Source organism: Balaenoptera ricei, chromosome 5 (assembly GCF_028023285.1).
Source record: "Balaenoptera ricei isolate mBalRic1 chromosome 5, mBalRic1.hap2, whole genome shotgun sequence".
NCBI classification, from domain to species: Eukaryota; Metazoa; Chordata; class Mammalia; order Artiodactyla; family Balaenopteridae; genus Balaenoptera; species Balaenoptera ricei.
Genome location: NC_082643.1, coordinates 71,597,193 through 71,614,220, shown reverse-complemented (window position 1 = coordinate 71,614,220; position 17,028 = coordinate 71,597,193). Strand labels below are relative to the sequence as shown.

The following is a 17,028-nucleotide window of genomic DNA, read 5'->3' as shown; positions in this document are numbered from 1 at the left end:
AGGGGAAAACCCAATAATGTTGTTAAAATTCTGGAGGAGCTGCAGATGTGTGAAAGTGAATAGTTAATAGTCACATTATTCAGTAAAGCCCAAGCATTTAAGTGCATTCCACTCCACAATGGACGGAATAAATCAGAAAGACAGGAAGCTTGGAGTGAAACCCAGCTTTGCTGGAGCTGGTGTTTGCATTACCAGATGGTATGCCTATCCACGCCCATGGAAACAGAGGCACAAACTGAGCAAGTAGGCAAAATGGGAATCCGAGGATTTCCCAGTAGTCCTCCACTGGGCCTTCCTCTACTGCGAGACTTCTTCATTTGATTTTAACTGCTGTGTTCTCCCAGAGCATGGGACGTGCCCATTCAAACGCGTGCATGCGGCCCAGTTGCTTTGGAAAACTTAATGAGAGTTCTCTCATAGATTAATACTGTTGGGGCAGTTAATGTTCCAAATGCATTAATTTATTACTGACTTTTAACTTTCCTTAACCAGAACTCTCAATAACATCGTCAGTCTTTTGAGTGTTTTATAGAGATTAGACAATTTATTCGATAGTTCTCCTGAGCCTTTAATTGTGAGATTAAAGTACTGACAAAAACTCATTACTTAACTAGAAACCTGACATTTTAGGATCATTTGTACCCTATAGTGCTTTAAATTTCTTTTTTGCAGAATATACTCTAGAACTCAGACCATTTAATCTTCATAAGACTCTTTTTGAGACTAAGCTTTTACATTTCTCAAATATTTATTCCCCTACTGCAAATTTCGGTCTAGCCACCCAAGGAAGTATCATGTAACCTCTTTGGACAATCTAAGATAATCTATTTTAATTTGCATCTCAGAATACCAAAACCCATCAAAGCCATAGTGTAGTGAAAAAATCCAATAGATTCTTAATAAATCATTTATATAAGGGATATTCAATGAGTTTTGATTTATTTCTTTACATACAGACCACAAACAAAGCAAACAACAGCAGCTTCTCAAAACACTGTATGTTCCTCCCTAACAAAATTACCATCATTCTGACAGTTCTAATTTTCTAGAAGATGCACTTATCCTTATTTATATAGTAGCTGATAGGATTTCAGTTGATTGCTTGTGACATTTTGTCTGGACCAAAAGGGCAATGTCTACTATGGAAAACTCATTTTGGGAAGCAAGGCAATACTTCATCCCTCAAAGGCCAAAAGAATAAAATGATTTCAAAAGATGCATTGCCTCATGTGCTTTCAATGGCAAAAAGTTCAGGTTTTTTAAGCAGAACAAGCTAAATAATCATAACCAAACTATTCTTTGGGTAGCCCTTCAATCATTCTGCTTTACTCTAAAATATTGCTTAGTAAAGAGCACTGTCTGTTTTCTATTCCCTGACACATTTTGAGGTTACAAGTACAAAGGTTTGCAGGGAAATAAAATGGGAATTAGCTCCACTTAAATTGCCATTGGCATTTCTGGCCTTTCCATTGGTGATTTTGGAGTTCAAAGGCAGAAATGTCAGGAAGAGTTTTATCCTTTGCTGACAGAGACAAAAATCAGAGAGGGCATGAAGATAAATCCCAATTAAATTTGAATGTTAGAGCCTGCACTCTGTCTTTGTGTATCTAGATGCCTATTTAAGAATATGGGAATTATAGGCAAGGACACTATTATTCTGACCTTAAAACAGATGACAACTGCTTTAGAATCTCTCAATAAAAATAATCTCTTTCATTTGTGAAGAGCTTCTTCTTTTACTAAGAGTTTGCACATATGTCATCAAGGTTATAAACAGAAGTGTAATTTAGGGAAAATCAATGGAATTAACAGGAAAAACACTTATAATTCATGTTTTGCCATTTGATAATTTAAGAAGTAAATGCCTTAGCGTTCAATCCTAGTCACTACTTACAACTATCAGTAAACAATTGACATGTTTTAACACAATCCCTTATCCTAACCGGTTATCAGTGTACATTCAAGAAAAGTGCCATCTCACATACATACCACAGTTTTCTTCATCACTATCATCATCACAGTCAGCCTGGCCATCACATCTTCTGGAAGCCAGAACACACCGTCCTGAGCTGCACTTGAAGTGACTAGGTGAGCATTCTGTTAAAAGCAGTGGGCCACATTACTGTCAACAGACAGAAAACCCAGAACCATCAGCTAATTTATCCATTTACATGTGGGATGTTGTGGGGAAGTTATCACTGAACATAAGGATGGTCCTTCACAAAGCTGAAACAGCCGAAGTTTACTTGGCTTTCTTCTGTCTGCCTACCAGCATCTTTTTCCTTCATCCTCGGCATCACCTCTTCAGATCAGCTGTTTTGTGTCTTTATGCTTTCCAGCAATTAACTCTCTTTCCGAATGGACAACCTAACAATTGCTGGAGCCTGCAATGTCTTATGAAGTCAATGCTTCGAACTACCCAGCTGGCTTTCCTTCAATGTATCATATTGTTTCCCATCCTAATCTTTCCACCTAGTGGGCAGGTCCTTGATTCCATTTCTCTACTTGATTATCCTACATTGCCAAGGTCTCTGAATGCTTTGCACTTGAAGGAACCAAGGCTTGATCTTCACCATTACCTACAGGGCCCCTAGTATAAAAGCAGCATCCATATACAATGGACTCTGTGAGTTAAGTGTGTTTAAAATAAATACCTAGAATATTAAAGTCATCTCTGCAATTTATTTTTTAAATGAAGACAATGTCTAACAGATGGGTATCAAATTCTTCAATGTAATCAAGTTTATAGATTCACCACCTATGCAGTCTTTCTACTGGTAACTAAATACAAACAATAACAACAGAGTAACTTCTAAAAGTAGCTGATATATTCATCCATGTTAGACACCCCATTGTAATTAATTTAAAAATTAACCTTCCACATCGTCATCAGGCATTAGACAGGTTTGACTGTCTGAATTTTCCTCCGGAAATTGATTGCAGTCTGTGTCTTCTGGCCACTGTAGGCCCACAATCCCAAGAACAGACTCACAGCGTTCTTTGGAATGCTCACACAGAGCTCTAAAAGAGTGAGAAAGACAAAATATTACAAGCAAAAACAGCTACACCTGATGTTACGCCTCTGTGTAGGGTTTTAATTCTGTATGGCTATGGGCTGGCGTGTACACGTGGTGTGTGTAAGCAGTGTGTATGCGTACCAATGTATATATATGAATGTACATATACATAATAGATATTTGGGAAACCAAATTGAGTAATATCGCTACAAGGGGGATACATTCCAGAAACATACTTTCACCAAAAGAAACTCCATCGCATAAATGGAAATAGAGATGTTCCCAGAACACGGATTCCCTCCTCCAGTTTGCCTTTCTCATTTTCTCTTCTGTCTTTCAGGCAGACACACTCCAGTGCTTTTTGTTTTAAGCAGGGAAGCCCCCCAAATCACTTGGACACTCCGCCACCAAAGGTCATGGAATCTGTACAACACCCTGGGCCTCAGCCCCCTGTGGTGTCCTGTGATGTGAGCCATTTCCTGTGCCAGCCTGGCTTGCCTAAGGCATTAGTACTTCAGCTTACACCAAACCCATCTGTGTTGAGCTCAAGTTGGTACAAATGAAGTTTGTTGGTCTTTGTTAAAGAAAAGACATACTAAGCATTGTACTAAGTGCTTTTATGTGTTATTATCTCATTTGTATCAGAATATTTTAAAATTGAGGTATCAGCATGTTTCAAAGAAGATGGCTTTACTTCCTATGGGGAAAGAAAAAAACAGTTTGCCTCAATATATTACCAAGAAATTAGTTACGATTTTTTTTTTTTAAGTAAACATAATGAAAGTAAGTTCCTAGGCAAATTTTTTATTTCCCTTTAAATACATTCTCATTTCTTAAAAGTTTCAAACTTTAAACCACTAATTTCAACAGGTAAGGAATGGTTAGCAATTGAATGGAGACGTTTCAGAAAAGGCTCTGTCTAGATTTAAGTCTGTCTAGATTTAAGTTAAGATAGAACATAACTTGATGCTGGTTTAGCCTAGGAATTTGGGGCAAAGACAAAGCCATGGCATTCCCATATTAGGTTTGCAAAAATGGGAAGCTCAACAGTGTTTAATAACTCTCTGTTGGACTGAATAGTTTTGTTGCAGATTAATATAAAAATGTATATAACTCAACTGCTGCTGATATTTTAAACTAACCAAATGAAACCTAATTTAGATGGAAGTCAGGTAGTGCATGACTCTACCACTTTTTTTTCCCTATAAAATGGAAATACAACATGTGGCACTACAACTCCACGGCACACCTGTTCTTATCATAATCTGTGCGGTGCTCAGCCATAGAGACAGCAGTCCTAAAAGGTTATTTTGAGGATGAGAACTACCCTAAAGTATTCAGCACATTGTAAGGGCTGAAGAATGTTAGATTTTTTTCCAACTCATAGCTTAAAAACTGAATTTTAAGATCAATAACCAAGCTTGGCAAAAGGAATTATGTGTTACCCCATGAGCATATCAGTATATTATTCTTGTCATAATCCAAAAATTTTTCTTACAAATATCAGAATGTAAAACTCACTTTGATAGCCACTGAAAATGAAAGATGTACATGTATGTGTAAACCTAAGAAACAAAACTAAAGCGTCTAGAAGTTCAACACTTTATTCAAAATGTTTATTCTAAACATTTATTCAAAAATGTTTATTGAATAGTATTTCAGGATCAGTCTTATCTTAGGCATTTTAATATGAAACCTAAGTCCTAAAATTATCAGTCATATGTGGATATAAACTTGTTCCAGAGAACACTGCAATAGGGAAATTCTTATACACATATGAAAAGAAAGTCAAATACAAGAATTTGTTAAGTACTATTGAAAGTAATTATTCACTATCATCGACCTTGCTTAGGAAAAGTAGAATAAGATTTATAAATAACTTGTTAACATAAAACTGGTAGACGTTTTATTAGTGATAATTTAAAAGGCATTTAATAGAAATTTTCAGAATTATGTTTATACAGCCAACGTTAAGTTTTACTCTATTTGTATAATTTGTTTAGTTCCCCCAAATCATTTTTAAATTTATTGCTTCCTGTCCCAACTCTATAGATGGCCCTACCTTGTCATCCATTTGATATTTGGCATATAATTTACTGTTTTCCCATCTGTCCACTGTATTGATATTCTTGCTTTTTCTTAAAGCTCTGAGTGACTTCTGATCCCAACATATGGTTTCCATAGTTACCACTCACATTTAGGCAGGCACATCTGTGTATTCACCCCTTGATGGAAAACAGCCCTGAGAAAAGCAGCCCCACCTCTGTGACAGCCACCTTGTACGTGCACATTCTCTGACTATAACCCTGAACACACAGCATAGAAGAGGGACCAAACTGCCACAAAGCAGTTAGTCGCGCTCCTGTCCTAACATCAGAGCTTTGTTTATTCTGGGCTTACAATCAATGGGCAGCACTTTACGTTTATGTACATTCATCTAATCTCACAACAACCCAACCCAACCACCACCACCATCCTGATCTTACGGGTAAAGAAACTGAGGCTGGGAGAGACTGAGGAACCTGTCTCAGGCTACAAGCAGCTACAGAAGAGCCAGGACTTGAATCAGGAGGTGGACACCAGAGTAATAATCTTAACCCGTAGGGCATCACTCATATCCTAAGTTCAAGCCACACTCTTAAAATACCGTCCTGTATTTCATCTAACCAGGTAGAAAAACAGCAATGTCCATCCCCCGTCCATGCTGTGAGTTTGGTGTGATGACTCCCTCAGGCCACTCTTTGTGTAACGTCTCCTCACTTTTGATGCTATCAGAAGGCAGCATTTAAAACACATCAACATTGCCAGAGAAACAGGCAGATGCACCCCCTTCTGCTGACTCAACATTTTAAAAACCGCTTCCTGATGCAACACAGTGAAACACTTGTGATTTTATTTGATTAAAGTCCATGAATTATTATCAAAGGCAGTTCATATCTCTCTTGTTTGGTATTTCACTGATGAAGTCTTACTCAGATATTCATTTTAGAATTCCTACTTCTTTACTTTTTAAATAGGTAGTGTGTTAAATACAGGACTCGTTGGCAAAGTATGTACTTTGTCTAAACTCAAGCTATGTCTTCATTCCCTTGGTTCTCCTTGAGGGAAAATGAGGATGCCTGGGGGAGATGCCATTGTATTACCTGCAAGGGGGGATACGCTGGCTTGTATTCTTGTCACACTTTGGTACCAAGATGGTGCAGGCAAAGAACATGAGGTATTTGTAACAGTTGGTCTGAACAAGTGCAGGGAAAAGAGAAGACTCCCAGCTGATGGATGCTTCCTTTTGAGTCCGGTGGCCGAGGTAATTTGGATAAGTTGTGTGGTTGTAGGGCAAATTCATGCAGAGTTCCAACGTAATTGGTTCACACTGACCTAACAAAAAAAACACACATACAGATACATATTATATATTTTTAAATTTCACATGTAAAACAATTTCTTAAAAACGTACAAAATTAAAGTCTATCTTACCCTCTTTCTTGGAAGTAGCTAAGACTAGATGTAAGTAGTATATGAGATTGCCATCAGAAGGTAAATAGTGCGGTTAATGAAGTGTCTTGACAAACCAAGATTCATTTCTGTATATGGAGCTGCTAGCACACGGTCCAGGATGCATGTTTCAGAAAGTCTTTCTCATTTTTTTTCCCCTCGGCTCCACTTATCTGATTCCTTTTACTCACTTTAATTTGTCTTCTGATTGATCCATTACTTCTAAACTAGTGTATTCCCCACCGCCTTCATAGCCATCTTAAAAAAAATCAATGAATTTGGCTAAATAGGCAATTCGATGACTTTTTTCTATATGTTTTATTGTTGATCAGTGTATAAGGCTATACAATTTCAGGGCAAGAGAAGCCTGAGATCCATTAGATATCCATTGCCAATGAGATAACCCCTAACCCTTTAGCTTGGCATCCAAGGCTATTTCACACTCCAAATCACAGCCTAACTTTCCAGCCTCATCACCCATGACCATCTCGCCAGCAATATTTCCTTGGCGACACCAGACATTTTAAGAATTGCATGCGTCCTTTGTGGGTCCCATTAGCTTTTATCCCCTTCTTTCCTTCACATACTTGTAATCACCCCTCAAATGCAATCATGGTTCTAGCTGCCAGGTACATAGGGCAACTCTGATTGGGATAATCATGGTTCTAGCTGCCAGGTACATAGGGCAACTGCTGATTGGAATAATTCTTCCCCATCCTCCCCACTAAGCTAATTTCTCCTTGTTCTGCAGCACTCAGCACAAACCCCTCTTCCAGGAAGGCTTTCTGGCCAACTACTCTTCCCCTTCCACTCCTAGCAGGAGTCTCCGCTGAGCTCGAGAGCATCTCCAGGGTGTGCATGCCAAGCGCTCATTGCCCTCTGCTCTATTCTTTACTTACTTGCCTTCCGCATACAGTTTGAGAGCTTTATGAAATGAGACCTCATTTCTTTTTTTTAATTGAAGTATAGTTGATTTGCAATGTTGTGTTAGTTTTTGCTGTACGGCAAAGTGATTCATAAACACACACACGTATATATATATAATTAATTCTTTTTCAGATTCTTTCCCATTATAGTTTATTACAAGACATTGAATATAGTTCCCTGGAGAACTTATTTCTTGATCTCAAAGTCTGCACCAAGCATAGTGTGAGAATTAAGGAAGGAAAGGAGGGGGGAGGCATCAGAAACTATCCTAGGCACTTTAAAATGTAAAAATAATGAAAAATAGAGTCCCTGCCATTGAAGCACTCTAAGTCTCCAGAGGAAGAAAGACACGTGCAGGTAGCTGTGGTATAACATGAACAGGCTAGGCTAGTGGGACTGAACAAAATGCTAGAGCCCGGAGAGACAGGGTGGATAGGAGCAGCTTGGGAAGCCTTCCCAGGATAAGTGGGGTTTGGGCAGGTTTGGGGGAATGCGGTGGAAAGGCTCTCTGTCCCCTCTCTGTCTGCGGTGGACGTGCTTCATTCATTCCCAGAGGAGAGAGGAAATCAAGGGAGTGTCTTGGTAGAATCAGGTCAGGTCCACCGGAGATTTCATGCCTTATTAAGAGTAATTATTCAAATTAAATTTAATTATTTGACTAGGAAATGGTATACAGGCAAACAGATTAGCAATAAGGACTGCAGTGAAATATTAAAACAGCTCTGGGACTATTTCTTAATTTAAAGAGTCTGAGGGCTTTGCAGAGATTATGCTGATAAGGAGCCTGATATTGGCCAGACTGAAAAATCTCTCGGACCAAGTATATAAGACTCTCAGTTTATTGAGGAAGAAGTAACACTCTAAAGCTGGCATAATCCTGAGGATACCTACAGGGTGGAGAGAAGAAAAAGAGACAGAGGAGGTATGGGGTTGGTTCAGCTTACTACTTCTTCGATTTGTGAAAGAGGAGAAACACTGAAATGTTCTGAGTTCAGATGACCCACAAAAAATGCATATTCCTTATAACAATGAAAACAATACAAAGACGCATATAGGAAAAGCTCTTCATCTCCCCACCTCCCTCTCTCTTAACTTCCCTCAATGCCAAAAGATGGGTTTCCTCTTCAGCTTGCTTTTGTTGCTTGATTACCTGTCACGACCATCTTACAAATCAGTAGAGGCAGCTCAAACTCTATATTTTTCTTAATTTCTTTAATATACTTAAAATTTTACAAAAATGGGATCATTCACACATATTTTGATGCAGTCTTTTCTTCCCTGTAGATGTCTTTTCTTTCTCTCTCTTCCTCAACTACCCTATCAAGTTTTAACTTTTTATCAGTTAGTTTCCTTGAGATGATTAATAGGCATATCACATGCATAACTTTTCTCTCTTTTGATATGTGGGGGGATGCATTGATTTTGATTTAGGATAAGATATAGGCTTTAAGTGTCTCAGAGTCAAGGGAGATGAAAGGATTAAGTTATGATCATATATTATTCTGAGATCTTTACTGAATGGGGTGAGGTTGTTTAGTTTCCTTCATAAAGGCATTCTTCACAAAGTGCTAAGCAAGATAAACTCTCAAGTATCTGGCAACCTCAAATTCTATGATTTATGGTATCAATAAACTTTTATATCTTAAGCAGTAGACTCACTGACAAGCCTGATTGACATTAGCCACTAGAGGGCGATCACATCACAAACATGTGAGGACGTTTGGCTGTTGCAGGGCTGCATAATTCAGTGTGAGCTTGAGGCAGTGCCTGGCACGGCATCCTGAGGATAGATGAGGTTTAATAAATATCTGTAGAAAAAAAGATCCTGATGGAGTCTCAATGATAGCCCACCTTTCAAAGTCTGAAACAATATTTGACAAATTCAACCTAAAGAAAGGACTGTTAACTAAACGATGTTACATCTTTATCATGATGCAATACCTGAAGCCAATGGAAATCATGTATTAGATTGATGGTCATTTACATGAGAAAACGTCATTTCCAACATCCATTGGCATATATATCCAAGATTCATCTTTGCGTCAGAACTTTAAATCTCTCTTTATTATTATTTATTTTTTAGAATTTGAAGGGCTGTTATAAGGTGAACACCCTTATAACTACTACCCAGGTCTACCATTTGAACTCTGCCAGACATCCCACGTACCCTTCCATATCCCCTGTCTTATGTCGACCTTCTCCTTCCCCTACAAAGTAAATGCTGAGTTTCAGAGTCATCACTTCCTTGCTCTTCTTCACAGCTTTATTACATAAGTGTGCACCACATCCTACATACTACAGTTTGGCTACCCATTTTTGAAAACCAAATTTAAGTCTCTTATACTATCTATGTTCCCCCTCCCCTCCATCTCTTTATTTTTCTTTAATGTTTAACTATTGAAGAATCCGGGGACTTGACCTGTAGAGTGTGCCAGAGTTTGGATTTTGCTGATTGCACACTCCTGGGGATGTTAAACATGTTCCCCTGTCCCCCTTGTCTCCTGAACACTGGCAGCTGAAGCCAGGGGGCTGATTTGGCTTCATCCCTTTGGCAAGACTCTAGGTGCTGCGGTGTTCTTTCATTAGAAGACACATCCGTCTGATTTCTTTTTGTGATGTCTACAGCTGTATGTCCATGCTCAGTGCCTTGCCCTGTTAATTCACCTGGTTACCAAATGGTAATATTCTAATTCAATCATTTATCTTCCACTTACTAGTTGGGAATGCTTTTAGAAAGAGATTGTTCCTCTCATCTACTATTTGCTCCTGAGAACTGAAGCCCTTAATCATTACAGCATATGGCTTTTTGACCACACCCCCTATACTATCTGTTCCTTCCACCTAGAGATTGCAAGGAGAGGGCAGGAAATTGACAGACCACTGGGAAATTATTTGAAGAACAAAGCTGTTCATTTCTTCCTGGATATAACTTTTCAGTGGGGGGGAATCATACTGCCATCTTCCCACTCATATATACGACTTTGGTTTTCCTTTTATGTTCTTCAAATACACTCAAACAGTTTCCCTAGCGTCTCACTGTCTCATCAGCTTCCTCTTTCATCACAGGTGTTCTTGCCACGTTCTCTCCATATATATTCGGCAAACATTTGAACACCCCCTCTTCCGAGTGTCAGGCACTGGGCTAGTCACTCGTCCCCATTCCTTCTCTGTTATTAAAAATAAGTGTTGGAAGAAAAATGTACACAAGTAACATGTAGAACTAAAGGTTGATGGAACACTATGGGAAACTTGGGAGGGTCCCTGAGGCATGACAGTCATACCTGGCTTCATACAGCCATGGTGATCATGGGCGCAGGGAGGTGGGGAGAGACACATGCCCAGGAGCTGCTCTCTCCGCCAGGTTCCCCCAGCTGTCTGGATTGTACTCTACAAGGTACAAGTGATGGATTAGTCCCTCCACACTAGACTGATGGGAAATAACATTCCTGCTCCTACCCCCTAAGGCAAGGACATGTCCGTATTTTGCCTCCCAGCAGGGTGCAAACATGTTAAAGATTCTGGGCTGGAGTGGATGTGGTGATACTGTGATACTTTTAAGCCTCTCCATACACAATATCATCTGAGATGTGTTCTTTAGGCTTTTTTTAATTGTAGGCACTTCTGCTAATCTGAGATAAACCATGGATCTTATCCACTGAAAAATATGAAAACCACGAAGACTTTTTTTCACACCCAATTTCAGGATGTCACTAATCCCAGCAGCCTCGTCAGGCCACAAAGCAATAATTCTCAACTTTTGCTGCACACTGGGGACACCTGGGGAATTTTTTAAATACTGATGCCGAGGTCCCACCCAGTATATCTTCAGGGACCATTGGAACGTTATTATAATATTTTATGGGGTGGCAAGAACCATTATCTTTAAGGACTAGCCTCCCAGCAACTCCAGTGAGAGGCTGACTCCACCAGAAAGAATCTCCACATTCTCCAAACTCATATTCCCCACTGGCAGGGAGCCAGAGAAAGAGAGTGCTGTTCAGTCGTGCTCCAGAATCTAGATAACAGGAGTCTCTGACAGTGTCAAAGATCTTTAAACAATTAATCACATTTTCAAGTGCATGAGTTTTCTGAGAGGAGATGATACTTGGCCGTATTTACAGAGAACCAAGTAGACACACACCATCCTGAAGCTCTTTGAAAAATAAGGAATAACATCTTTACTCTCAGCTGGAAGTTAGGCATATACACTGCTTATGTGCCTGGCAGAGACAGCAGCTCCTGGGCATGGGTCTCTCCTCGTGCCCATGATCGCCATGGCTGTATGAAGCCGGGTATGACTGTCATGCCTCAGGGACACCCCCAACTTTCCCATAGTACTCCATCAACCTTTAGTTCTAAATGTTTACTCATGTACTTTTTTCTTCCAACACTTATTTTTAATAACACAGAAGGAATGGAGACCAAGGACAAGCCCAGTGCCTGACACTCAGAAGAGGGGGTGTTCAAATGTTTGCTGAATATATATGGAGAGAACGTGGCAAGAACACCTGTGATGAAAGAGGAAGCTGATGAGACAGTGAGATGCTAGGGAAACTGTTTGAGTGTATTTGAAGAACATAAAAAGAAAACCAAAGTTGTATATATGAATGGGAAGGTGGCCATATGATCCCACTGTTGAAAAGTTAGCTCCAGGAAGGCTGGAATCATGTCTCCCTTCATTGCCATCCAAGTGCCCAGTGCCCATTCCAGTGCCTGGGACATCATAGACACACTAGAAATACTGGTTGAATATACATGATAAATGGAATATTTCCTGCCATATCAATAAACAAAGGATGTCACAGTCACCAATGAGTGTAGCCCTCCAGCGTGAGCTGGTGAGCCCTGAGGAAACTCAGGGCTGAAAAGAATACCTGCCATCTAGCAGCCATCGGACTGCAGCCACTCCCTGCCGTGAGCCCTGAGGAAACTCAGGGTGTGTCAGGATACTGGCCCCAGATAGCTGAGGTGCATATCAGAGGAATTATTTCAGGGAGCCAAGACTCTTGCATCTTCCCATACATAGAAAAGCGCAAAATTCCTTAACTTCAGATACCTGGTTTTCTTTGATTAATAATAATCTTTTGACATTCCTGACTACCTGTTTTTTCAAAGTTATCTGAAATGCTGTCTCCCGGCCTGCTGTCCTCATTTTGCCCAATAAAATTTAACTCGTAACTCTCACGTTGTGCATTTTTTTTAAGTCAACATACATACCAGCTGAGTTATCTAGTGCCCTTCCTACAAGTTCCTTTTTTTTTTTTTTTTTGGACAGGTGATAACATATTTTTATTTTTAATCTTGAAATATTTCAAGTATAGAGAAAATAGGATAACATATACTTGGTTACTCCCTGCCTAAATTTGACACAGGCTAACATTGCTCTGTCACCTTTTTTTAATCTAACAGTAAGTGCCATTACATGTCAGACAACCCCCAAAACTTTAATAAAATACACGTGTCTGAGACAATACTGTCACTGTCCAAAATTCTGCAGCCCAAGTTCAAGGTGAAGTAAAAAAATGATTCTGAAAGAGTTCCAGGGCAGGCTGGGAGATGAGCAAAGTCAAATCATATGTATATACATATATACACATACATAGACATATATTTAATCAGTTTAGAGTGAATAAAATGGTAGTGCGTCTTAGTGGTCAGACTGACATCTATCTGCACTGCTCTCTCCTATGGGAAATGGAGGAGGGCTGGGTATTGTGCTTTCGGCCAGTTATTAAATGCTTGTGAAATTAAACAAAAACTCTTGTTAGTCTGGGTTATTAATTGGCTGTCGCCCTCACACCCCTATCCAGCCCACTGTTTTCACCCCTTGATATCCCCTAAGGGGTACAGGCTACCCGCCCCCCATAAGCTCTACACTGACCCAGAAAGGTCACAGAGTAGAATTAGGATCTGAAAACTTCAGCAAATCCAGAGACCCAAACCCTTCAGCCTTTCAACCTCCCGGCCTCCAGGGGCCTTCACTGCTGGGATCTGTGCTAAGAAGTCATACCTTCTCGTCAACTGAAAGCTGACAGACCTGCTTCTAAATTTCTAAGCCCAAGCTGACAGGGAAGCCAAAAATTAATTCTAAAAAGTGAAAGAAGGGAGTAGAATGTGAAAGCAGAGCCCAGAAGTAAGCAACCATTACTAGAAATCAGTCTTTGGGGGCTTTCCAATTCATTTAAAATTTCCCGAGACAGTCTTTCTGCTACTCCTGCCCATTCAATCTTCCCCTAATCATTCCTCCTCCTGAAGCCAGTTTGGATACAGCCACCTGTCTACACCATTTGGAGCGAGGTCATTATAGGTCAGCAAAGTTCCTGGAAGGGTGAGAATACATTTTATTACAAGAACAGACCGCCAAAGTTTTATGTGGCTATTTAGATGAACTTCATATTTACTTCTTGGATAAAGTTTCCATTTTTGAAGCTGGGCTTAAAAAAGGAAGAAAGATAGCATTTGCCTGCAGATGGAGCCAAGAAAATAATATATAGGAGCTGACGTTGAGTGGAAAGTCACGGCAATGACATTAAGCAATGGATTTATAGCCCATTCATGATGACACATTTGTTTATGATTTAAGTTAATTAAGACCATTTTGCTTCTTTTCTGCTACCACATGCAACCTTTAAAAAAGAAAGAGAAATATATATATACATATACATATTTTGGAGGGATTCCACACTTCAGCATTTTAATGTCAATGCAAAAGGATAAAACTGAATGCACAGCCTGACGTGGTGATTGCATTTGTCAGCAGCAACTGTACTTACTACAGTTATTCAGCCTGTTGCTGGGATCACAAAGAGAGGTACCGCCACATGAATCAAGGCAGGAACTGTAGAGGCATCTTTGATCTCCTTCTTGACACAGAGTCTGACCTACAGAGGGGGTAAAAGCACATTTACTTTCATCAGCATCTATAAATTCCATGCACTAGGATCTGAAGGATCCAGAACCGAGGAAGGAAACAACTTTAATTTCCTTCCAAATTCTCCAAAAATTCTGAACACATGTTGAGATTCTGTAGGAATAAAGAACTAAGAGGCAACCCATCCTTCAAAAAATCAGCTGTTGCTGCTTTTAATGGAAAAGAGAGCATCTTATATTTACATGGGTGCATGGAGTTGATGACAAAAGAAAATTCAAGTGATTTGAGGGAAAGGCCAATATTTTTAAGACTCATTTGATCCCAACTCTAGTCTTCCCTCTAAGGAAAATGCTTTCCTTAATAATAAATAAGGCATCGACATCAATACAATAAGGATACTTTATCATGGCATAAGTCTTAAGCAGCTGTTATCCACATTTTCTGTGTCCTTGGAAAGTTGCACTGGCCTAGCTGCAATGACCTGAGAATTGGGTTTCTTGTTTCCAAATGGATGACAACAGTAATATCAACCTAATGGCTTTTCCTTAAGGTATGTGGAGAGGAAACCACTTTTCCCATTGATTTCCTGGTCATTTGTAGATTAAATGGATAAGGTAATAAATTACTGCCTGTTCTCTTTCTAGCTCGCCCCCATTATAGTCAATTACTCAGACACGTCACGTGGAACCTAGAAAACCTTGCAAGGCAGTTTTAAATATAAATAACAGTATGGGTATACATACAATCATTCTTATCTGTAATTCTAAGACAATATTTATTATACTGGACTTTCTTATCTATAATTCTAAGACTTATAAGACTTATCTATAATCAATTCTAAATATAATATTTATTATTCTGGACTCTTTCTCCCTTCCAGTACCATTAATGAACAACACTATATACCACAGCCTTGCATAAAATAGATATCACTCCTTTTTTTTTTTTTTAATGTTAGCAGGTCAAACTTTTTTTTGCAAGGCAAGCCAGGATAAGTTCCATGAATTTAGTCTCTTGAAGAAATTTTATTAAGACAGCATGCATTCATTATTTCAGCCGATATTAAGTGCCCACTATGTGACAACTTAAGTGACCAGCTAGGCACTGAGCATTAAAAGACAGAAAACCCTGATAATTTCTACCCTAATTAGGGATATCGTCATGAACGGAATCTTACCATGCCATGTGATCATTGCTCCACTGAAGAGACATGTAAAAAGCAGTAAAAGCAAACTACGACAGTAAGAGTAAAGCTTCTCAAAGGAGTTTTTCAGGCAGATGGGGTAAGTTGGGATAAGAGGGAAGGATGGGTTTCCCAAGCAGACAGCAGGATATGCAAAGGCCTGGAGTAAAAAGCACACAGGCTGGAGTCACTGGAGGTTAAGGGAGACTAAACAGGAAGGTTGAGAGTGAGGCTGAGGGTTGTCATGGCCTAAATCTTGAATAGGGCCCCAAGTCCCGGCAGAAGCAGTCCCAGACCCCCTCCCAGCCTGGTTGAGCAGAACCAGCCTTCGATCACTGCTGACACTTGTAACTCGCTCCCCTTCACTCTCAGCTCGTCAAACGCAGTGGCCTTCTCCCACTACTCTAAGCTACCTTGGTCCTTCCTGCCACCTCGGTGCCTTTGGCCAAGCGGTTCCTTGTGTCTAAAAATTCCTTCTCCAGTCCCACTCTCCTTTGTTAATTCCATTCATTCTTCAGATTGTGGCTCCTACAGCTCCATCTCAGGGAAGCTTCCCAGAGGCCCTTTACCAGGACATGCATCCAATACATGGCATGCTAGCACCTTGAATTTCCCTCCTGGCCTATGTCACTCCCCAGTTAGACAAGGACCAGCACAATTATTTGTATCGGCTTATCTCTCCCGGAGCCTGCCAGCCCCATCAGCAGTTTTGCTTGCCACTAAATTCCCAGCACCACAATATACTTTTATTATATTGAATTCATTAGAGTGGATAAAGATGCTACAATTTTACTTTGTGATCCATTTTATCATGTGACTTTCTAACATCTCACACATGTAAGGAAGTATTTACAAATCCTGCCACTGCATAGTAAAAAATCCAAAATTATTTCAAACAGCATTGAATTATGTAGAGAGAAAGAACTATTTGATCAAAAGGGAGTTGTTTGGCTGACATGCACACAATAACTCATGGCTAGAAAGGGATTTCCTTCTGAATTTTAAAACTGGTAAAATGAAGCGCTCGTTATCTAGTTTTTTATGGACTAAATCTGTGATTAAAACGCTCTCCCTTTAGGTCTGAAATGCGTTTTCATTAAAGCCATCCTAATGATCAATATTCACTATGACAAAGCTAATTTAGTTATAGGTGACCAATCTCATTAGCTGATTTGGAATATACACAGCCTAAGACTTGCTTTCACATAGCAGCCATGTGATAATAACTTACATTTATAGAGTGCTCACCACGTGCCATCTCTATGAAGTAGTTATCATTATTCTGAGATTACAGACACAGAAACTGAAATGTAACAGGGTTAAGTTACTGGCCTAAAGTCAACCAGGTAGTAGGTGGCAGAGCTGAGTTTGAACCCAGGCAGCTGGGCGGCAACATCCACATTCTTAACAACTAGGCTATATTGGTAAGAGATAAGGTCACTTATAAGCAAATGTAGTGATTTTTAAGTCAAAGGATATTACCAACCCTGTACTGAGAGATGCTTCTACACAAACTAGGACTTAAAACAGTCAGTGTA

The 17,028-nt window shown here is 39.6% G+C and overlaps 1 protein-coding gene across 1 annotated transcript in view; it reads right to left on the bottom strand.

Moving 5' to 3' along the window:
• The window catches only part of CORIN (corin, serine peptidase), a 267,360-nt gene that overhangs the window by 69,100 nt on the left and 181,232 nt on the right, over positions 1 to 17,028 (bottom strand). Inside the window, exons 10-13 of the mRNA XM_059923062.1 lie at positions 14,210 to 14,317; positions 6,161 to 6,392; positions 2,876 to 3,021; positions 1,990 to 2,097 (exon numbers count right to left, since the gene is read on the bottom strand). Of these exons, the coding sequence (XP_059779045.1) occupies positions 1,990 to 2,097; positions 2,876 to 3,021; positions 6,161 to 6,392; positions 14,210 to 14,317 (594 nt within the window). The remainder of the gene's footprint in view (positions 1 to 1,989; positions 2,098 to 2,875; positions 3,022 to 6,160; positions 6,393 to 14,209; positions 14,318 to 17,028) is intronic.